Source organism: Anser brachyrhynchus (assembly GCF_964034855.1).
Source record: "Anser brachyrhynchus genome assembly, chromosome: 2".
In the NCBI taxonomy this organism is placed as follows: Eukaryota; Metazoa; Chordata; class Aves; order Anseriformes; family Anatidae; genus Anser; species Anser brachyrhynchus.
In genome coordinates, this window is record NC_137695.1 from 110,133,362 (window position 1) to 110,158,158 (window position 24,797).

Consider the following 24,797-nt stretch of genomic DNA (forward strand, 5'->3'; position numbering starts at 1 on the left):
CCCATAGGAAATATAATGCATCTTCTTGTTATGGAAGTAACGTAGATGATATTGTGTATGAGAAATAAGAACAGGAACTTTTCTACCAGTGCTTCATAGAGATTACTTGTACAGTAGGAAATTCTAAATTCACGTATGGCATTTCTGGAGGAGAAAGACTTGAAATTTGTTTTCAGGAATGCTGGAATTCAATCAGCTCAAGCTCCTCATATCTACTGTTTGAATCATTACCACTGCTTGAACTCTTTAACGAGAGTAAGAAGATGGGAGACTATCCCATGACTTTTTAAAAATACTGTTTTTACTTTCAGGAAATGTAAGAACTTTAGCTTTTAAGAAAAGGGAAATTCATAAATAGGACACTGTACAAGTCATACTTCTTAAAATAATGTTAAGTTGAAGTTTTCCTTTTTACGTTACATAAAGGAAAAACAAACATAGTCAAGCAATATAATTTTGGAAGTTCTTTATTTACATGATTTCATTAACCCACCTATCTGTCCAGAGAAAGTAGCGTAAAGTTTTGGCATGGGTGCTCCAAATACCATTCCTCTGAGTTTATCCATTGGAGGGGCTTTATTCTGAAGGCCTCCAAATTTGCCATTGCTGCGAATTCTGTCTCCTTCCCTTGTCAGCAAAGTAGGGCAATGTGTAATTTTTACAACCTACACAGGTACAAAAAGTGATACTAAATTAGTAAATTAATGGAAAATTAAATTTTCGGGAATGCTGTTGTGATGCGTTGCATCTTTCAACTACAAAGCAGCTAGTTCTTAATAAGGCCATTTTATGAAATCCTATTTCTTAACTTTTGCTTTCAAGTAATACAATAAATATATTAAACAGTACCACTGAAAATGGTGAAAAATGAATGAAAAAATAATGAAAATGAGGAAAACTAGATTTTTTGCCTTTTTGGTGTGTCCTCAGATTTTGCAAGAACTCTAGAGCAAAATTTACATCTGTACTGGAAGAAAGCTGATCATCATCATATACTATGAAGTAATGGCAATACATATTAGTTTTGGTAAAAAAAAAATAGTCAGCACTTTTTTTTTTTTAAATGCATGACATTAAAAGCATCTGAAATCTAAGGGATTTACTTCTGATAGCATGTTCAATAAAAGTTTACGTATATTATCTGTGATGGGTGAGGGTGACTGAAACAAATGGGGTGATGACCAGACCAAATGAAATGACCTAGACCTCATTTTGAGAAATGACTGCATATACAAACTCTTTTTCTTGAACAGATACAGATGATCAGTCTCCTGACACTGGTCAGTCTAGATCTGACTCTCCTGTCTCTTTTGCAGTAGAAAAATATAATTTCTGATAAAAGAAACTCATAGCTGTGCTTCTCAGTTGAAAAATGGCAGCTATATATAATGGTAGCTATCATCTCACTTGATGAACAGTGAGGTGTTTATAACATGATGAGAATTAAAATATTCATAAGTCAATCACCTGTTTTTTCCTGTGACTGTAACCATATTTCTGAAAAGCTCTATAGAAACATTTAAGACGTTCTTGTTCTCAAGTTATTAGTTAGCAATAGCCAATAAGAAGGGAATAGAATCAGTGCAGAAGAGCTTATCAGGCATGATCATAATACATAGAAGGAAACCTGTGCTGCACTTTTAAAAAAAAAAGATGGAACAGGCAACCCATTTTAGATGTTACAAAAGGTTTAAATCACTGTTCTCACAGTGTAAATTCTTATACTTCTGAAGAGAGAAAAAAAAAAAAAAAGAATATCCAGTCCCAAGAGCTTACTGGTTTGATCAGTACAGTCCTAAATCCCTATGCTGAATCAGTATTCAATTGTGACAACCTCATGAGCTGTAACAGAAAGTGCCCAATGTCAGGACTACCTCAGACACTCTTTGTCTGCTGAAATTTGTCCCATTAAACCAAAATAAAATGGCTCAGAAAAAGGTCTACTAAGTTTCACATCAAGATCTTGGTCATTTCAGTGGGTTTGAAACTTCATGAGTCACGATCTCACAGCCATCATGATTTCATGATCTGAGGCACAGACTTGTTTCATTACACATTCAGGGACCAGGAAAGTCCAGGAGAACTTACATTTAACACTAACAGCAAAACTACAAATGTTTGTCTCCAAAAACATGGTTCCATGCTTCATGTCAACATTCACATAATGGAATTTTTGAAATGAAGGTAATTTTGTCAGTGCCAATAAAGATAATTCCATTTACAGTAGGGCATCATAATTGACTTATGGACAATAAGCACACTTATAACTGAAGCGTCATTAAACTTAGCAAGTAACCACTCAATGTTTATAATGTATTGAATATGTAGCCATGTAATATGTTTGTTTAAAAAAAATATCAAGAATAACTGAAGCATACCTCTTTTCTGTAATGGTTTGCAGCATCCAAGTTATCTATAATGATCGTGTCACCCAAGAGCATCCCAAACACTGGAAAACAGTTTTTTGAGCTGTGAAATTTCTCTACAACAAAATAACTTAAGTTTTGAAAAACTAATTCTGGGGCATCATTTGAGCAACCTGGTCTAGTGGTAGGTATTCCTGCTTGTGGCAGGGTAGTTGGAATTAGATAATCTTTAAGGTCTCTTCCAACCCAAACCATTCTGTGATTATTACAGCTTTTCAGGTAAGTGCAAGGGAAATAACATATGCATTACCTTTTTCAATGAAATTTTATTCTAAGATAATATAAACATGCAACCTTTTGCTTTCAGTAAAGAATTCGTAAAATAATTTAGTATGTTTAATTGCCTTATGGCATAATTGACAGTATTTTCCACCACAACACTCTGATATCTTATATTTACATTTATAAAGACATATATAATAAAATCACAAGTTTTAGGAAATTACAAATGATAACATTTTTAGTCCTCCTTAAATGGAGTTCTTGGTTTCTTAATATTCACTGGATTATTAAGGAAAAAAACATTCACAGGTTGATCCAACTGATTTGATCTTAAGACCTTCTGCTAATAAAAGACTGCTCTATACAAAATTTAACTTGATATAGCCTTGCATGAGATATGTCAAGCTACATGGTTTCTAAATTTCTCCAGAAAAGTAGTAACTTATCTGCTAACGGGGGACACAAAGAAGAATTTATAAGTAAAGTCTATGGCAGCATCTAACGTCCTGAAAATGAACTTTTTTTTTTTGGATATACATATTTTTAATTAACAATAGACAGAAATATTTTCATACTGGGAAGCTGTGAAGTAAAATAGAAAACTTATTGAACTAATTACAGATTACAACTCTTGATATAAAGGAGTAGACCTACTTAATATAAGCAAAGGAGTGTAAGGTAGGTACTCCTATGTTGTTAGAAAGGGCAGAGGGATGCTAGTTCCCTAAACCGAAATCTACATAAAATCTGAAAGCTTACTCTTACTCTAAATATTTAAGCACAACAAATAAAGTCAGTTACAGTTTGGTCTGAGTGTATATTACGAATCTATACATTACACATTTTTGAGAGGAGTAAGACTGGAAAAAAAAAGACTGGAAAAAAAGTCTAAAAAAATGGTCATTTCTGTAATAAGTGGTTTTTCTGTAAAACTAATATCATGGTGGTCAGCTTCTGCTTGCATGCACTCGGGAATTAGAAAGGGCTGCAGTAATTATACAGTGGTCATTGCTGAAATTTTCACAGTTTTTGTCTGCAAGTACTTCATACTGATTGTCATCGCCCTGTTACATCTGCAGATCTCATAAAGAATATACACTGGTATTTGCAAACGTCTTAATGAAAATTACTGAGTGAGTTTTGATTTCTGATTTTTGATTTTTCTCTATCTCATCTATTAAAAAAGAAAACAATTACTAACAGTTTCTTTAATATCATTTACCTGTTTGACAGTGCTCTACATTATCTGGAAACGTTAACAGAGCTCTGGCAAATACAGGATTTCCAACAGGTTTGAAGCAGATTTTTCCATTTCTTAAGTGAGGTAAAGGCCTAGTTAAAGAAAGGGAACGATGAGAGAGAAGAAAATAAATAAATAAATAAATAAATAAATAGTCCTTATTTCATTAGTGCTTCTGACAATCTAGTCAGAGATCTGAAACTAAACTGAATGCATCTAACACTTCCACATTAGAAGATAAATGATCCCAACATTAAGATACTATTTAAATTAAGGATGTTTGGGTGAAACACTGATTTTTAATGACACATGTATCCAACAATTTCATGTGATTAATTTTATGGGCAATTAAAAAAAAAATACAATTGAGAATTTGGACCTTGTAAATATTGTATTAAATAAAGAACAGTGTTTAGTTAATTAAATATATAAAGCTAGGATTTCAGCTAGCATTTCAAGTGACATCACTATTCTTAATATTACAAAGTTGGAAATTTTTAGACTTTGAATCTCTAATAAGAGTGAAATTTAAAAAGAAGCTAGAGAAAAAATATTATATACGTATTAAAAGTATGTTATACAAATGCAGAAGTTTCATTGTTTTTTTCTCTACCTGTTCCAATCAGGGAGATTCTTCTTGTAAATAGAATCAAGGGGTAGCACTTGTTGTCGACCTTGAGTTTCATCAAAAATACTGCGAGCTGCTTCAGTAGTCAATGTGACTACACAGTCCATGTCGCTGGCCAAATGCCAAGAGATAACTTTTGCTGCTTCATTATCCTCAATTTGTGCTAAATGTGCAATCTGTGCCATAGAAGTTAGAACAGTCAAAACAGAAGCCAAGACCACATTGCCTTTGCATACTAACCACAGTCCTACTGCAAATTCAGACATTTAATTCCGCTGTTGATGGCTCTGTTAGAAGAGCTGGTCATTGGATGGGATGAGAATGCTATCATTTTCTTAACACTCATCAAGAATTACTAGGATATTCAGTTGGCTAATTTTTCATCACTACCACTTCCTAGAATTAATGAAACTCATTTGAAGGCTCTATGGGAGAAAACTCACCTTCCCTAAAATATCTTGGTTGCCTTTTGGATAGTTTGGGAGGGTACAAGTTCGCCTTGGCTGTTTCATTACTCCTTCTTGATCCAACATCTTTTGTTTTATAAGAGAATCCACATACTGAAGCTGAGAATTGAAATTTGAAGTTAGCAAGCATTTATCAATGGGACAAGCTGCAGAAACAATTACTTGTTGTCTATCAAGTTCTGAACTAAAGCATTCAGTAATCTGAAACAGACTGTAAATATATAAGGGGACACTGCATATAATCTCAGGGGAGAGTAAAAGGAGACACTGCAATTATGACTATAAGCTTTTTTATTATTACTTTTTTTTTTTTTTTAAAGAAAAGCGCTTTTCACAAAGAGCTACTGGAGCTTCAACAGAGCCAAAACTATAGAAAGTTTTAACCAGCAGGAAGGGGTAACCGTGAATGTACAAGAAGAAACCATTTTAGGAGGGGGCTATGCCTGAAAAATTTAGCCAGCAGGAGGAACTTAGGTACTGTGGTTACAAAAGCTGTATAATTTAAGTTTTACTGATTTGTGAGTAATGGCTGTAGCATATTTTTATTTGATCTAAAGATAAGGGATAATTTACCTATTTTTTTTCAAAACATGAGTAGTTTTAAAACTTACAAGTTTTCTTTAAAATGTAATTGGATCTGTATGGGAAATCAGTAATGGAATACATTGCCTTTAATCTTACGAACCTACTCTTTTATCAGCTTTTGCAGTAGCATATGAAATGCTCTATTCACTGAAAAAGAAGCGTTTTCATTTGATCTATTTATAACAGAATATATCCAATAAATTGATCAACCTTTAAGAAAACATTACTAAAACTAGTACTATCAGTAAGCCACTAACCTTAACAGAAAGGCAAAAACAAAATCAGGACATAAAATGACATAGCAGTTACTTTAAGAGATACTTATACTACCAAAAATAAAATAAAATAAAATAAAAATAAATAAAAATAATAAAATAAAATAAGTTTGGCACTGATCCATACATTTTCCTCATGGTTTAAATTTTCAGGGTTTTGTTAACAGGTGCTTGTGTATATACTAGTGTGATTCAATAATGTTATATAATGATGCCAACTTCATATTAAGATTTACATTTATTTTAAGATGTTATGGAGTTTAGTAAGAAATATGCCATACTGTGTTTGTCTGTGGTAATTCAATCTGCTGTTTTTTCAGTTCATTCTTCAGGTGAGTTTCTCTTGTTTCAGCTTCTTTAACCTGACCTGAAACCAATAGAATCAACAGAGAATAAGGATGTATCAGAAAGCAAGGGAACATTTATTGCAGAATTTCGTCAACTTTTCAGAATCATGTCACCCACAGTTGATGGTATCTACTCCTCAAAATATTGGCACAAAATACCAGGATTTGTCCACAAAAATTTTGTGATTTGTCCATCTCACAAGCAATTTCAGCAGCTAACATCTCCTTCAGCTTTGAAAACAAATATTTCATCAAGTGAATTGTTTCCTGCTGTCTCTATTCAATTAGTTTTATCCGTATTTGAAAATATTTTTAAGCATAAAACATATAACCGTTCTCTAATTTACTATGTAGAGATATGCATAATTCTGAAAACATGAAGCAAAACTTTTTGCATCTTATATTGAAATTCAGGAATTTGCATCCATAACGGGAACATGCAGTGGGCAAGTTAGAGAAGTGTAGACCTGTAGTAAAATTAAAAGAAATAGACACAGCTTCTAACTCCGGCACGCATTTACTGATTACTTACAACAAAAAATTCAAAATACATCTATTAAAACAAACCTTCTGATCAATTGGCAGGATGATTCAAAATATAGTGCAAAAAAAATGTTTCCTCCTCCTTCTCTCCCACTTCCATAAGCAACTGCTGCCTTCACACTGCTCTACCATTTAACAGACTTTATAAAGTATTACATTTGCTGAAGAATGTACAGAAAAAGTATCTACACAATACTTTTGAATAATGTACATAGGGTGAAATGTGGGGAAAAAAAAGTAACATTATAAGAACATAAGAATAACTTTTCTGAAAGAGGATTATCCATAGTCCATTTTGTAAAATAATTTTTAGGTAACAACTCTTGAATTCCAGATGAATGAGTATTCACACATCCATTGTGAAGATGGGGGTGCAAGGCAGTCATGGAAAAAAGGGATAAGACTACCAACTTAAATGTTTTATTCCTTCTTTGACAATTCTGACAAAAAAAATACTACCTCAAATGAAGACCCTTTATAGGTAGGTTCATCCACATAACTAGAGGCTTCTCTGCTAATGAGAAGATATAATCATTCCACTCCCCCCTAATTAATGTATCTCATGACTTCAATGCTGATTTTTCTCCCCCTCCCTATATCGACAAAATTGATAAATGGAAAAGAAAAATTCCCAGGAAATAGATTAATATATTTGATTGAACTTACATCTCATTTCAGTTACAAGCTGATTAGTAGTATCAAACCAATTTCTGTAAACACCTATGGACTGAGATAATTGGTCTCTTTCCCTTGTAAGTGTTGCCATCTGTTGCTGCTTCTTGTAATCTACATGAAGAAACACATATTTTTAGAAAGAAATACACTAACACAGTTTATTTAAACGTCAGCAAAAATCTGTTAGGCCATTACACAGTTTCAAAGTAGTATTATGGACCCAAGCATAGCTGCTTCTAAAGACAAGAAAGCATTTTAAAGTAATTGAAACATACCATTGTAAAACATAAATGACAGACGGTATGGCTCCAAAGGCTTTCTCAAAGCTGGCAGATCTGGCTCAAATACAAGAATATATTCAGTGCTATCTCTTCCAGGACTGTTTTCAGCCAGCACTAGATTCTAATTTAAAAACAAACAAGCAAGCAAACATAAGTTTATGTTCACACCTGAGGTAACACACAAAATAAAATAAGACAGTGCTCAAATACTAAGTCTTATAAAATTACTTAACACGTAACATATGTATGATACTACTCCTGGTTTTAAATATCAGTTTGGAAATGTCCTTTTCTACCTAATAAAAGGAAGTAAAATTTGAAGATTTACCACTAAGTATTTTGTTATTTAAGAATTAAGATTATTTTACCTGTTTATAAAGTCCTATTATTTTTTTAGCTATGTATTTTATTTGAGAGACATGCTCAGAAAAAATATTTTCTGCACCATCCCACAGGCAAGATTCTCTCAGGTGTACTTCATACAGCATGTGAACAAATGCAAACATTAAAAAGAAGGACCAAATGCATAATCACAGGGAAGAAAAAGCAATCTATATTCCCAGTGCTGAGTTAAAAGTTACTGCTGTTCATGGAAGTAGACAGCACATCCCAAATGAATGAAAAATATATATCTAGAAACTGACAAGAACATCCCATTTCTCAGAAGTTTCTTTTACATATATATATATAAAACAAGAAATAAAACCCTTCTTTCTTTACAAACACAGAAAATACTATAAAACCATAAAGAATGGTAAACAGAAAAAAAATTAGTACAGGTAATATCTAAATGTGCTGTTACTTTGGGAAAGGTATCATGCATAAAATGAATAATGTTTATAATAAAACTCATGTTTCCACCTTTAACGTGTAGAAATTGCTACTCAACTGGCCAAATCAAGAGAGGTGGTTGCAGCCTAAAAGAAGAGATAGATATATAACCTTCAAAGATAGTCTTCATGGCTTTCAAAAAATATTGCAGCTACATATTTAGTCAGGATAAGTCTGCAGCGGAAATACCTTTTCCTTTGAAAATTTATGCTAACAGAAATCTAAACATTTTCCTTCATTAAACGAGTTTAGCATTCATGATCCTCAGCTTAGGGGCAAACGTGTCAGATCATCACCTTCATTACATTGATGCTAATTGCACATGACTGTAGTCCTAAACAAGATGTGACAATTTCAAGGTATTTGAAAAAAACACTGTTTTTTCCCATCCCCCTCCATTTACTAGTCATATGAAATGTACATTAAATCTTAACCAACAAATCCTTTCTGCATGAGCTTTGTCAGTTGCCTGAAGTCAGAGAACTCAGTGCAAAGTAGAGAACTGAAAACTGCCTGAAGAGAGATGAGATTCACTGAAATGGAATTACTGCCAAGGGGAGAGCGACAAACAGAAGCTACTACTAAAAGCAGTAGGATCTCATCAGATCACAGTAATGAGGTAGCAGAACACCCAACAAAAAAACAAACCCACTCAGCAATATCTAACTAGAAAGAAAAAGCATCTGCTTATAAAAAACCTCAACTAACAAACAAATAACACCCTGTTCCCCGTTACACAGGTTGTTAGGTGAGACACTGAAGCAAGAGTGGCGTATTTATGCCAGAATGGCTCAACAGCAGCAGGTTACTTGTATATGGAGATAAGAAATTGCCGATTTCTGTATCAGTAAGGAGTCTGAAAAAATATCCTGTAATTTTATCTGAACTGGTGGAGTCCACTGTATAAGGTTGTTATTCCCCTCACCAGTATGAAGTTATAAAAAATCTGTTTAAATTTCTACCATAGATGTAATAGATGCAAAATCTGTGGAGAAAAGCATTGTTTTGTTAGATCAGTGGTTAGAGCAATCCCGCTACCTATACTTGTGCATTTTCTCCCAACCCATCTGTCCCAGAAATATGTGTTCACAGAAAACTTTTCTCTGTCTCTGAAACATATGCAGCAATCTTTAAAAATATATACAAGAATAGAATTGTTTTGAGAATTGCTTAGAGAAAAAGGTAACTGGCACACGGTTGAGGACATGGAGGCTTTCATCAGAGATAAAGAAGAACCATGGGGAAGCAGGGAGTGGGAGGGACAAGCAAATAATTTATTACTCTTGAAAGACACTTGAGGTACAAGTGAAACTTGGAATGCACCATAAATCAATTAATACATTAATTTTATTCAATACTTCCATTCAGTCCACGTTTTTTATTTTTTTTCTAGCCTTTTTTCCATATATATTTTGTCACTTTTCCAACTTGTTCAGTGAAAAGTGTTTGCCCATACTAACTAGATGTTTCTGTCCTTGATCAGTGAACACTGTTTACCCACATTAACTAGATGTTTCTGTCCTTGATTGTTACCAACAGACAATTAATTACGCCATGTCACTAAGTTTCATCTACATAGTTTCACAAAAACAGTTGATGTACTGAATATAATACAAGATGAAGAAATTTGTATGTAGGATCTGTAGATTTCAGAGATTCTACTGGGGTTTTATTGTGTTGATTTCCAAGATATAATGGGAGGTTTTGTATTTGTTGCTAAGGCAGTCTGCTTCCATGCCAATCTGCTGGGAAGTTGCTCCCAGTGAACAAGGCAGAAAAAGCTATTGAGAAAATTTGTTTTAAAAGTTTGATTTTCCTTCAGCATGCCTTCAAACTGTTTCAAAATTTCCTAGGACTACAGGCTGGTAAAACATATGACAACAAGAGGAGCCAAATAAAGCAGGGGTATATTTTTGCTCTAAAAGTCGTATGTGGTACTTCAGCTACCTAAACAAAACAAAACAAAAAAAAAAGAAAAAAAAAAAAGAGGCAAACCTCTATGTTACCTATTTTACCATGTGAATAGTTCTAATGACTAACATTCTCTGTAAGCTGTGAGCATTGTACTTAGAACAAAAGTGTGGCTCTATACCTATTTTTTTCTGATCCATTTTAAACAGCTTCTGATCTGTTTTGAACAGTTTCTGATTTTGTGTACATGCATGTTTTAACTTGTGTCTTTTATATTACACTTTGTAACAACTGTTACAATTCATAAGTTTTCAAAAAACAATCTCTGTTGAATAAAGTGACTGGGATGGCACAACAACAGTGTATGGTACTTTCAGTGGCACAAAAAAGCTCTTTAGCAAAAAGTTTGCAAGAAAATAGACACTACAGAGATTCAAACTGATATAAAGCATTTTTAACAGTCAAGGTCACTAATTACTAAAACAAAGTGCAAAATGAAGTGGTAAAGTTTTATCTTTCATTCTTCAAATGAGAATAGGATGCCTTTCTGCAAAGTATATATAAGACCACTTAGCTTAACAAAATATAAAGGGAATTGGGTAAAATTTAATTACATATACATGGGGAGGTCAGATCCTAATAGAGTTTTTGAATGTAAGCTTCCCTCGGTTTGCAAGAATAATCGCTTTAAAGAATGACTCCTCTACATTTTCTGAGAATCAGCAACCAAATAGCGAAGAAATAATTTAACTATGTATCATTAAGATATGCTACAATATATGCTAAGCTTCCACAAACCATGGCTAGGTGTAAGACCAACTCTGAAACTGCCGAAGAATGTACTTGATTAGATCTGTTGCTCATGGAACTGAGTATTTCATTCACACTTACAATTTCAGCTGATCCCCTGTCAAATGGGAACTCAACTGCACTGACTTTCCCTTGAAACTGTGGCACCTCTGTATCATCTTCATTGGGGCTCTTAATTTTTGCTATTATTCTGCCAACTAAGTCAATTCCAGTGCGGTTGTTGTATTCATCCTGTAAGTGAAACAGACAGAAAAGTTAGTTTGGAGAACGAACAGGAACTAAAATAAGTCATTTATAGAATCATCTAGGTTGAAAAGACATTCAAGATCATCAAGTCCAAGCATCAACCTGACCTACAGAGTCCCATCATTAAGCCATTTCCATTAGTGCCATGTCCACACCTCTCTTAAATACCTCTAAGGATGAGGACTCCATCACCTCCCTGGGCAGCTTGTTCCAATGTTTAACCAACCTCTCCTTGAAGAAATTCTTTCTAATGTCCAAACCAAACCTCCCCTTGACAACTTGAGACTGCTTCCTTTCATCCTAAGAGACCTACATCCTCCTTGCTGCAATCTCCTTTCATGTAGCTATAGAGAGCAATGAGGCTCCTCTTCACACTAAACAACCCCGTTCTCTCAGCTGCTCCTAAGTCTTGTTTTCCAGTCCCTTCACCAGCTTTGTTGCTCTCGTCTACACACATTCAAGCAACTCAATATCCTTCTTGCAGTGAAGGGCCAAAAACCAAACACCAAACACAGTACTTGAGGTGCAGTCTCACCAGTGCCACATACAAACGGGACAATCACTTCCCTAGGCTTGCTAGCCACACTTCTTCTGATGTAGGCCAGGATGCCATTGGCCTTCTTGGCCATTGCTGTCTCATGTTCAGCTGGCTGTCAACCAGCACCCCACATACTTTTCGTACTTTGAACCCTGCCAGCCATCTCTTCACCCAGTGAACTGTACACCTGTCCAAGCCATGAGCAGCCAGTTTCTCCAGGAAAATACCATGGGAGATTGTGTCACGTGCTTCAATAAAATTGAGGTAAATGACATTCACAGCCTTTCCCTCATCTACTAAGCGGATCGTCTTGTAATAAAGTTGATCAGGTTAGTCAGGCAGGACCTGCCCTTCATAAACCCATACTGGCTACTACTGATCAGTTATTTGTCCCATATATGCTGTGTGATGGCACTGAAGGTGCCCCATAACCTTTCCCAGGACCAAGGTCAGACTGACAGGCCTGTAATTCCCTGGATCCATCTTCCTGTCTTTCTTGTAGATTGGAGTTACATTCGCTAACCTCTAGGCAAATGTGACCTCCCTGGTTAGCCAGGACTACTGACAGGTTATTAAAGGTGACTTGGTGAGTGCTTCTGCCAGCTCCTTCAGTACGCTTGGATGAAACCAATTCAGCCCCATAAATTTACGAATATTCAGAACAGCAAGGAGGCCACTCACAGCTTCCCATTGGATTATACTGGCTTCATCTTCCTCCCTGTCACCATCTTCCACCTCAGGGGGCTGGGTGTCCTGAGAACAACTGGCCTTACCAATAAAGACTGAGGCAAGAAAGTACCTCAGCATTATCCTCATCTTTCATCACTTTTCATAACTTCCTCACATTTCCTCTCACATCCAATAAAGAACGGAGATTCTCCTTAATCATCCTTTTGCTGTTGATGTATTCATAAAAGCATTTTTTAATTATTTTACTACACTAGCCAAATTGAGTTTCAGTTGGGCTTTGGCCCTGCACAGCTTGATGACAACTCTATGATGACAGTCCTCCAGAATTGCCTGCCTCCTCTCCCAGAACTCCTAAATTCCTTTTCTCTTCCTGAGTTCCTGAAGGAGCTCTCTGCTCAGCCAGGCTGGTCTTCTCCCCTGCCAGCTCAACTTTTGGTGAACTGGGATGGCCTGCTCCTGCACCTTTACGATTTCATTCTTGAAGAAGGTCCAGCCTTCTGAGACTCCTTCACCTTTCAGAACCACCTCCTAACGGACTATCAACCAGGTCTCTAACTAGGCTAAAGTCTGCCCTCTGGAAATCCAAGGTGGCAGTTCTGCTAACCACCTTCTTTACTTCACCACCTATCATTACATGAGCGCTGTGCCCAAGGCAGCCTCCAACCACCACATCACCCACCAGCCCTTCCCTGTTTGCAAACAACAGGTCAAGTGCTAGCGATTGTGAGACCTTTCCTAGCTGTCTGCCGAATATTTCATCTACCTCTTCATCCAGTTTGGGTGGTCTCTAACAGACACCCAATCATAATACCAGCTTTATCGGCCTTTCCCCTGGCTTTTACTCAGAGACACTCAACCTTTTCATCGCCATTGCCTAGCTCTATGCAGTCAAGGCATTCCCTAGTGTACAGGACTTCCTCGCCTCCCCTCCTTTCCTGCCTCTCTCTCCTGTAGAGCCTGTAAGCATTTATCAGAGCACTCCAGGCATGTAAGTTGTGCCACCATGTCTCACTGAGGCCAATGATACAGCCTTGAGACATAATTAAAACTTCCGGTTCCCCTTGTATTGGGTGTAGGCGCAAGGTTCTGGCAGCAGAGGGGCTGCAGAAAGGCTCCTGTGAAGTGAGGCCAGGGCTGCCCCGTGCCAGACTCAGTCGGTTCCAATTGTCTCCAATGGCCCCACTGCAGGCCAGAGAAGGAAGGGGAGGAAGTGGTCCGGGTGCTAGAGCTGAAGCCCTGCAGCCCGTGGAGAGACCACACAGGAGGAGGTATTTCCCTGAAGCCTGTGAAGAGGACTGTGGTAGAGCAGGTATCCACACTGCAGCCAGTGGAGGACACTACACCAGAGCAGGTGTCTGTGTGGAAGAGTGGTCCATGGAGAGCCTACACAGGAGCAGATTTTCCCTGAAGGGCTGCAGCCTACGGAGGACCCACACTGGAGCAGCAGAACAGAGTGAGGAGGAAGGAGCGACAGGGAGGAGCTGTGATGGACTGACTGTAACCCCCTTTCCCCAACCCCATGCCCCTCTGGGAAGGGAGACAGAAGAGTCAGGAGTGAAGCTGAGCCCGGGAAAGGGCAGATGAGAAGGTGTTTTAATTGTTTTGTCTTTGTTTCTCACTACCCGAACCTATCCTAACTGGCAATAAATTATTTCTTCCCAGGTTGAGCCTGTTTTGTCAATGATGGTAACTGGTAAGCAATCTCCAGATATACATATGAATGTTTGAAGTTCAGGAAACCTGATTTTTTGTTATGGAAGATTCTATGAGAAACTGTCTCCTGAACAAAAATAATATATACAGTAGAAGTTCCTTTCCAGGGTTTTCCCACTAGAATTTATTCTTGTGACATTTTTTTCCTGCAGCAAGAAATGGACTTCAACTGAGATACCTGACAGCAAGTCAGATATCCTTCTTGTGCAGGGGGCCCCTGACCTGGATGCAGGACTCTTCTAGGTGTGGTTCTCATAAGAGCAGAGTAGAGGGGCAGAATCACCTCCCTCAACCTGCTGGTCACACATTTTTTGATGCAGCCCAGGATATGATTCACTTTCTGGGCTGCAAGCACACACTGCCAACTCTATTCCAATTTTTCATCCACCAGTACCCCTGAAGTCTTTCTCTGCAAACCTGCTCTCAATCCATTCATCCCCCAGTCCATATCGATATTTGGGATTGCCCCAAACCAGGTGCAGGACCTTGCACTTGACCTTGTTGAACTTCATGAAGCTTGCATATGCCTAGCTCTCAAGCCCGTCAAGGTCCCTGTGGATGGCATTCCTTCCCTCTGAAATGTCAACTTCAGCTTGGCGTTGCCTCCAAACCTACTGAGGGTACATTCAATGCCACTGTCTATGTCACTGATAAAGATATTAAACAGTATCAGTCCCAATACAGACCCCTGAAGGACAGCACTCATCACTGGACATTGAGATACTTGACCACAACTCTTTGGATGCAGCAATCCAGACGATTTCTTATCCACTGAATAGTCCACCCTTCAAATCCATCTGTCTCCAATTTTGAGACAAGGATGTTGTGTGGGACTGTGTTAAAGGTCTTACAGAAGTCCAGTTAGATGACATCAGTTGCTTTTTCTTTGTCCACTGATGAAGTCACTCCATCACAGAAGGCCACTAGATTGGTCAGGCACAATTTGCTCTTTGTGAAGCCATGCTGGCTGTCTCATATCCCCTCCATGTCTTCCATAATGCCTTAACGCAGCTTCCAGGAGGGTATCTGTTCCATGATCTTCAGGGACATAGAGGTGAGGCTGACTGATCTGTAGCTCCCAGCGTTTTCCTTTCAATCCTTTTTAAAAATGGGTGTTATGCTTCCCTTTTCTCAGCTATTGGTGTCTCCACCTGACTGCCACGGCCTTTCAAATATCATGGAGAGTGGTTTGGCAACTGCATCAGCCAGTTCCCTCAAGGTCTTGGATGCATCTTATGGAGTCCCATAGACTTCTGTATATTCAGGTTGATGAGGTAGTCTCAAACCTCATCTTCACTCACAGAGGAAGGGACTTTGTTACTTGAGTCCCTGCCTTGAGGTTCAAGGACTTGAGGGACTTGAGAGATGTGGGAAGAGTGAAGCCAGTGAAGACTGAGGCAAAAAAAATTTTGAGTACCTCAGCATTCTCCATGTCTGTTGTCACCAGATTAAGAAATTTTAAAAATGTTTTTATTTAAATCTATGAAAACTACTTTTAGATTCGTTGTCAATTGTTTAAAATACAATATACATTTAATGGCTTTAACCATATTCGTTTATATATTAAAACATAAGAGAATAGCAATGCCTTACAGCAAAACTTAACACATTTTGAGGAGTCACATTTCTCTAATTATGATTTTGTATTAAAGTATAGTTACCATTACATGGAGGTGTAAATCCTTGACCAGTGTACGGCTAGTAACAGTTCGGACATTGGAAACGGCTGGAGTAGCTGGTAAAGAATCAGGTAACAAGCGTACTGGGTCATTAGGTACAACTTCAACTACAATCTAGCAGAAAAGGGAAAAAGAATAACATAAAACAAACAAAACAAAGAAAAGTCTGATATAATTCACAATTCACCTGCACACATTAGTTGCTAAAAAAATACCGATGCAAAAGCATGTGAAATTTACTGTCAGAAATAAATTTAGGATGGCCATAAAGCAGCAGTACTAGGTTAAAAATTACGGAGTTTTATTTCTGATTACTTATAAAAGCTATTGAAATTTTGTTTTAATATCAGTTTGATATCAATCACTATTTCAAAATAAAAGTATAATTTTTTTTGTATAACTCACAACTGAAAGCATTTGCATTCTGAATCTACGAAGTATCACAGTATTTCTCCCAGATCTGTATTACATGTTCTTGGCTACGTGTAATTAATTATACTTTCATACCTGGTCACTGCTGAGCATGTTTGTCTTATCCATTGCAAAAGTAAACTGTATATTGTAAGTGCCCACTCTCTCTGGAATCACTTTATCCCTAAAAGTAATCGGAAAACAAAACACAACCAAAACCAAGTAAATATTGAAGTGACAAGTATGTAAGTATGCAAGCAATTGAAATTCTGAGTAGTCCTCCTAACTAGATAAGAGTTCTATTGATGTATGACAGATTTTAATACTCCTCCATAATGACCTTCAGCAAGAATGCCACAAAAGAACTCGTCTCTTCTAGAATAAGGTTTTTGGAAACTTGGATGAGGAAAGTTGCCTCAAAGAGTTTTTATCCATGAGTTGACAGAATGTTGTGGCCCTATTATTCAGAAGTCTGCCAGTCTACCCTGTTTTTACTTTCCATCCAATGAATTCTACTGAAATTCAATGAAATTGAATGAAATTCTACTGAAATTCAATGAAAGCTACTGAAACAGAGCACAGAGATATTTGTATCTACAACAACAACAGCTTCTTTCCAAATTCAATCATTGGGCTTGAGATTATGTAATATCTGAATAGCTGATTCCTTCTGATACTTAGAAACCATACAAAATTAGGTCATCAACAGCAGCCAAGGTTGAGCACATTGAGACAGAAAAGAGTTTTCATTCTACCTTAGAGGATTTTGGAGTGCCGACTACTGGCATGGAATCCCTATCATCAAAATATGAAGGGAAGACAAACGTGCACTTCTGCTGATAGAAGCAGAACTTCACCTAGCAAGGAAGGCAACACAGTATATGGAAGAATGCTGAAGTCTTCCAATGGATAGCAATGACTTACAAATATTTAGAGACCTTTGAGGAGATACAACCACAGCCTCTAACCAAGATTCAGGCATTGTTCTGGGAAGATGACTTATGACGCTCTTGAATTGGCTAATGTGATTATTGCTTTCAACATACATTTTATCTGTTTTGACAGTAACAGTAAACAATTTGTTTCCTCTTAATTTGTTTGGAAAAGAGTAAGGTGCAAGATTCCCTGGAATGCTTCATTTGTAAAAAGTAAAATCTCAAAGCTTTACCTATCTCTGGAAAGGGGCATGACTTTTTGTCTTCCATATAGAACAGAAACAATTCTACCTTCTTTTCTGCATTTTATCTGGGTTAAGACTTACAGTATTACTGAGTAGTAAACAATCTGCTAAGGATCTTGGAGTGGCCGAACACCATCTAATCAGGCATAAGCTTTAGAAAAAGAATCAATTGCACTGTTGTTATGAAAGCTGAAAGGCTGCAACCAAGTTGAAAGGGGCACCCCTATTATTGATCTAGCATCCAGCAGACGATAACCCATCAGTGACTATGCCAAGGACATAAAAACTAGAGAGAAACCACAAGCACTGGTAGCAGTGAACAATATGCACTTTCCTAAAAGTGCTGCTAATGAGAAGTGTCTATCTACTGCTAGTTTTCTCAAATCTTTCAGAAAGGTAGGGAGTTTTAATTCTGTACATTTGTAGCTAACTAGTAATCTAAGGGAGCAATGTCAAGATTTTTAAAATTCCTTATTGAGCTCTGTGTGGGTTAATTTATAACACGTCTATCTACTATATGCTTCCTCTGTGAGAAGCACCATGTAGGCGAATGCGACGTGTATTTCATTTCTGGAGGTACAAATACACAACACAAAGCGTCTTGTTTTGATAATGTTTCAAGGGTTTCATGTGTTTGAACTACACTCATTACTAAGCATTTCTCAGAATGAGCAGGGTCAGAAACACACCTTCTGCTTGGCATAAATTTTTCAGTAATCCTCATTTTTTGGAGAATTTCATTTTGTAACCTTGGACTAGCTGCTGAGAAAGCTCTGTTCTGTTAAAAGCAAAACTATATCCTTATTCTGGAGAGTCTTCTTTTGCTACAACCGTCAAACTCAGCATCACAAGGCTTTGGAATCTTGAGTGCCTTTAAGGTAAAGACTGAGACTTTAGTAAAGATTCGAAATGTCTTGCCTAAATAACTACAATTCCAGTTGAGATGTACTGCAGTTTTCTGAATTAGTTGCAATTTCTCAGATGGAAATCTTCATATATACATACATTACATTGCTGTACCATATCTGAGAAGCTAAAAAGACTGAGTAAATGAAGGTTGAATCAACTGCTTTTCCCATTTTTTTTCTTGGCTGAGTATGACACAGGGATTTACAGATGGAAGTACATTTACGCTGTGTATCAGAACCTTGGATTTAAGCCTCAGCTAACCTGCTCCCCAGGAAAACAAAGTGTTAAAGACCTAATGGTAGGATACAGCAGTCACGGCCAAGGTCTTGAAAACAACATAGATTCCCAAGGATAACAAATTTGACATCTGGCCTCCTGGTCTCTATTATGTGCCTTTTGAAAGGAAGAAGAGCCACAGTTGAGAGGCAGCTTGGGAAACTCCCTTATCATCTCTGACAGTGCTGCCACTCAGATGGTCCTGGAATCTTGCCATAGCTGAGCTGCAGCAGCATCTGCTCCTCTGATGCAGGAACCAGATCAGCTGTGCAACAGTGGTACCTGCTGCATGCAGTTGATCTTAAGGTCTGTTTTCTAAAAACAGAAGGGAAGTCTAAAAACAGGAGGCAAGAGCTTGAAGCAACAGCCAACACCACAACTATTCAACTGATCCTGTAGCATGCCTGACAACAGTAGATGTGGCAATCAGCAAGCAGCTTTTCATGAACTCTAATTCTCCTGCTGGTTATCTAAGACACTATCTAGACTAAGTGACCGAAGGAAAGACCACTAAGCCACCAAGGCCAAACTCACGGTTCAAGACTAACAGTTACAGAAGGTGCTTAATCAGAGTTAATTAAGTCTACTTTTTCCAGCCAGCAATTCTACAGCAGTTGAACATTATGCTGAAAATAACTAAGGAATGTTAATAGACAACTAAGAAGCTTGAGTGGAATATACTGTCCTTGCATTGCTAGCATTTCTCATCATGTATTCTAATATATTACCTTAGACTCTTTCCTTTTCTCAGATTAAACAAGTGTCACATACATTTTGGGAAGAATACAATCCTCACACTCATCACAACATGCTAATATCTTTTAACATTTCATAGCATTGCATTGTACTAATTCTTTAACAGATTGTTATAAAAACTAAAACTGTATTTTGTACAATATTCTGCATCGGTAATTATAAAATAAATGCTGCTGTACCTGAAATAAAAGAAGCCATCTTCCTTGTCATCCTTCACTTTACTACAGCTAAATGTTGTAACCTGAAAAGATGCAAAAAATTTAATATAACATACTTGAAAGTTTAAGTACCTTACTTGTAATATGCTGTCAATCTTAATAATTCGTAATACTGACAGCATAGTAATTCAATGAGATCACCTACAATTTAGATGCTAGTTTCATATTTTTAATCCTGGGACTCTGCAAAAAAGGGTGTCAAGTTTTAATAATCTCCTTGCTATTACTTTGCTCCTGCAGAGCAGTAGCATTTCTGTACTTACTATAGTATTGACATTTGAATAGTCCAACAAGTTGTAACAGGGCAGATTGTTAAAAAAAAATATGATTGATATGTATTGCTAGTTATTTAAAATCTAGAACAGGATATTGACCTAAGTCAAAAACAGGAAAGCCCCCCACTACAAAAACGTTTGTCGTATGCTAACATTTTGATATCCATGTTGAAAAAGTGTTTTGACAACTTACATCAATTGGTATCCTAGTTCCACTGCCCTGTCCTTCCCACATTTTCATAGAAATACGTGCTGGATTAATATTTTTGATAATATTGTCGTCTTCAGAAAGAACACTAACCATAAAATCTGCAGAATGAAAGAAAGCAATTTTTCTGGATTATTTTTTATTCAAAATTAAGATGACAAACCTTGATGAATTTCTCGTTCTCTTTCCTACCTGGAAGAAAAACACACGAAACCCGCGTTTCAAATAGAATCCAAACAACAAAAAATACGAAACCATGCATGGAAATGCATCTCTCCCTAGACCTGTAACTAGATCAGGTAACAATCCTTACACAGGAAAAAAAAAAACCACCTACTTTATACAATGACTGCTTAAAAAAAAAAAAAAACTCAAAAATTCACGTCTGCCTTTTCCAGGTTATTGTCCTTAACAAAAGCAAACCAGATTGTTTCTTGCTCTCAGGAAAGAACAACCACTAAGCTAAATAAGTAGTCAATTTCTTCCCCCAAGGACAGGAAATCCAGATCTCCCTCTTCCTTCACAAGTGCTTTAGCCATTGAACTGCTGGATAAAAAGGCACAGTAGTTGGTCAGAGACTGTACCAAGACCACTATAATTTTCTACACCTATTAGCCACATTGTAATAAAAAAGACTCAGGCCATGAACCTTAATCTTAGCTTTGCTACTTCTTACTGCCTAGTACCACAGACTTTTAATCTGTTATAACTATATGGATGTTTCACTCCTCCATTTACTATTGACTGATTCTGTGGTCAAAATACTGGCAGTTTTAAATCCCAACCTGAAAAATTTAGCTTTCCCTATACATTCCACAGGAAATTTAGCAGTCTGAAGGAAATGAAATCCAAACAAGATTTGGAAAAAAAAGCTACCCTTCCTCTTGCTGAAAATGTGAACTGAACACTTTGACACTATGGCTATGGGGAGCTTTCAAGCACATAATTGAAGCTGCATTGTTCAAGTAGAAATGAAATTTGCACTTTAAGGAAGGATTGTGCTTTGACGTGCATAAAAAAATTATGCATGATTTCCTCCAAGATTACAGTGCCTGCTCCCTGGTGTACCTGAATTCACCAGTAAATCTAATATTTAGGATGCTAATTAAATATCAAACTGTTAGTAAGGATTTTACTATCTAATTTCATAATCAAAATTTAATATCACGTTGTAAAATGTTGTCTCCTAAAATTATCTTTTTCTCCTCTTCTCTCAAAACCTGGATTATTTATACAGCATATGCTACATTTGAAAAATATTTTATTTATAATATTAATGGTAACTTCTCTATTATACTTAAATCTTCAAGCACTGTAGATTCAGGGAAGTTTGAAAAGCACACTCTTCCATGTTGTCCATAAAGTGGAAGTCTCTTTCAAGGTAGCTTCAATTTCCGTTATAACAACGAAAGACATCAAGAAGTAAGCGTGACAGTTATCTTCACTCACACGCTGCTCTTTTTTATTGTCTCATGAAAGTAGCCAACTTACAAGTACACAAACCTCTGCTTACAGTTAAAGTTTTAGATGTATAAATATATTAGTAGCAAGAGACTTGATCTCCTTGAAGAGAAGAAAAGAGTGGGAAATAGAGGTCACAAGTCTGCATGTGCCCAGGAAAATTACACAACACACACACACACACATATACAGACATAAAATGCACTATATATAAAAATAAATAATAAAATGATAAAATAATAAAAAATAAAAGTGAAAGAATTAAGAATTATTAGTACAAGCAGAGAAAATCAAGGGACTTTGGGAAACAGGCAGATAAGGGACCATAAAATCTGTCCTCTAGCTGTCTTGTTCTGAGCTGCAAACTAGAGCTTTAAACCTAGGATAGTTTAGAACTTCAGAACACAAGGAGATGGCCATGGTGAAAAGTAAAAACAAAAATGCCTCAAATTCATACTCAGAAGAAAAGCTACGCTTCCTGACTTGATTCAACAGAATCAGGGCAATGTTATCTATATAATACTACCATTTTATAGTAATACACATTAAAGTACAGCAATCTATTCACCACCAATTATTATACACTCAGGAGACAGGTATTAAATGTATACAAATGTGGTGCTTAAGACTAATGTATTCATTAAAAATGGAAAATATTTCATTTTTCTTTGTCCTGTAGTATAGGGAAAAAACAGCCAGAGGATGCTTCTTCATTAGGCAAAACTAAAACACTTTGTGAATTTAGTCAAGATAATTTCTGCATGAAGAGTATTTTAAAGCACAAAAATCTTGTTCCATAAAACACCAGCCGATCAAGTTATGACAGTATAATTACCCTTGATTACGAACCTTCTTCAGTCATACCAGCAGCACATACTTTAAATAATAATAATAAAAACATCACTGTTCTGAAAGACAGGTGGTTACAATGGTATAAAAGATGTGTAGAATGATTTTGTTTTAGTTTCTGAACTCATAAAATGAAACAATCTCAAGTTTATTTTAATGCCTGCTGTCAATTACAAGCTGCTTTTGCATCAATTGATTCCTGTTTTGCACCTTCAATTTTAAGAGAAGGTATGAATACCATTCAGTGTAGGAAATTTGTCAGTATTTACTTCTTCAAATAGGTATAAAACTCATCTACTGAAGATTCAGATGTGATGCACACGCATACTTTCCAAGGATGGGATCAAAAGGAAAATTATTAGGTTGGAAACTACTTTACCCTCATTTTCAGGAGACAAGTATTTAATCTAATTTCTCACAGCAAAATTTGAGGCTTCATCACTTGGCTCAGAAGCCTACAGCAGGTTTCCCAAATATAAAGTGTTGTTTTTATAATTCCAGTAAACTGTTAAAAACGTCTTTTTTGCCTTCCTTAATATGGTATTATATTTTAAACAACAGAATCTACTTGCTTTCTCTTTAACTTTAGAGAGGACTTCAGCTTTCTGAATAACATCTTTGTATCGTAGTTTCATATTGCAAATTGGGTTATTACAAACTAAAAAGGATTTTTTTTTGAAGATGGGCTAATAAATTCATATAAATTCACTGGCAAAATCAAGAACAATATCTCCCATAGTTTTCTTAGAGAAGACCTCTCACCTGAAATAGCTGAATTAGTTAATATAGTTCCCTTAATCATGCCAAAGTTTCCTTATGAAAGGCATGAGTTTTAAATTCTTTTTTGCTTTTAGCAAAAGACGTTTTCACACGGTCATACCTTGCTCTTCATTGTCTGTTTTCTTTATTGTGAATATCACTGGACGTAAAACATGAGACTTTTTTTTGTTTGTTTTATGACTCATCAACCTTAGTTTGAAGGCAAAGATCATCCTTTCATATGGGAATACATCAGGAGAGAAAAGTATTTTGGACTGTCTCTGGTGTACTCGTTTTGGTTCACTTTTGGTTCCTCTTGCCTTACAGATGGCATATAATTTCAAAGCTACCTCCTTTGTTACCATTAACCTCAAAATCAGATGAGGGAAAAAATGCAATACCAAGCTCAGATCATCTTTTGGGAATCAAAACCTGAAATATGGCATTTCACTATGGATAAAGAAGAGGTTCTCTACTTTTACTATTTACAGACAGATAAAACAAGAGGTTTTTTTAAGTGCTTTCATAGAAAATGTGCAAGTCTTTTCTCTCCAAACGTTATAGAGGCATCTTAGATATGGCTTTTACAAAAAACTGAGACATGCAGACACACAGACAGACACAAAATAAGAAACAACACCAGGAGAATCACCAAAATAGTTCTCATGGGTTTACAAAACTTTTGAGTGACTTGTTTCCACCAAAGAATCCTTATACTTACCAGGGAAGGTACCTCCTGCTGGAAAAGAAGCATTTTTGTCATATTTAACATTCAAGCGGACAGGTTTCTCAGGATCAGGCAGGACATTTAATGTAATTATTGGACAATCTAATGTGATCTTGTTGTATGAAGCTTTAACCTGTAAAATGTGCTCTCCCCTGAAACATACAGAAATCATAAAAACCATTATAAAATACCTCTTCTGAAAAGGCAATTTTCAACATACATCAAATAGGAATCATATACATGAAAGCATAAAAAAACAAAATCTGAAAAGAACTTCAAGTTATCAGTAGTAAAGGGAAGAAAAAACATAAGTGTTAATGCAAAGCTAGAAACACTTGAATGAAGTAAAATAATAGTTTTAATATCTTAAGATATTAGTTTATTAAATTTAATTTCAAATATTTCATTAGTTTGATCATTTCATTGCTTATCTTTAAAATGCTAGCAACTGCAGCTTTATGTTTCAGAAGACAGTAAAGCGGAAAGCAAGCATAACTAATTGAAATGCTGTCTGAGGAACATTCTGCTTTGACAATTTCCAAAGAGTGAATTTGTGTACAATTCACATCTAGCAAAGTGCATTACAAGTACATAACGACTCCGCTGCACTGCTATATAATAACCCATTTTTTAAAGTATTAAGAACTAGAAATTTATGTTT

The 24,797-nt window shown here is 36.3% G+C and overlaps 1 protein-coding gene across 2 annotated transcripts in view; it reads right to left on the reverse strand.

Moving 5' to 3' along the window:
* Positions 1-24,797, reverse strand: part of SMCHD1 (structural maintenance of chromosomes flexible hinge domain containing 1) — an 83,416-nt gene that overhangs the window by 3,691 nt on the left and 54,928 nt on the right. For both annotated transcript variants that reach the window (XM_080582819.1, XM_080582818.1), the window contains exons 32-45: positions 24,131-24,288; positions 20,326-20,441; positions 19,819-19,880; positions 16,615-16,702; positions 16,090-16,221; positions 11,323-11,472; positions 7,684-7,810; positions 7,400-7,519; positions 6,125-6,210; positions 4,960-5,082; positions 4,502-4,692; positions 3,871-3,980; positions 2,379-2,449; positions 494-665 (exon numbers count right to left, since the gene is read on the reverse strand). In XM_080582819.1, the coding sequence (XP_080438945.1) occupies positions 494-665; positions 2,379-2,449; positions 3,871-3,980; positions 4,502-4,692; positions 4,960-5,082; positions 6,125-6,210; positions 7,400-7,519; positions 7,684-7,810; positions 11,323-11,472; positions 16,090-16,221; positions 16,615-16,702; positions 19,819-19,880; positions 20,326-20,441; positions 24,131-24,288 (1,706 nt within the window). The remainder of the gene's footprint in view (positions 1-493; positions 666-2,378; positions 2,450-3,870; positions 3,981-4,501; positions 4,693-4,959; positions 5,083-6,124; positions 6,211-7,399; positions 7,520-7,683; positions 7,811-11,322; positions 11,473-16,089; positions 16,222-16,614; positions 16,703-19,818; positions 19,881-20,325; positions 20,442-24,130; positions 24,289-24,797) is intronic.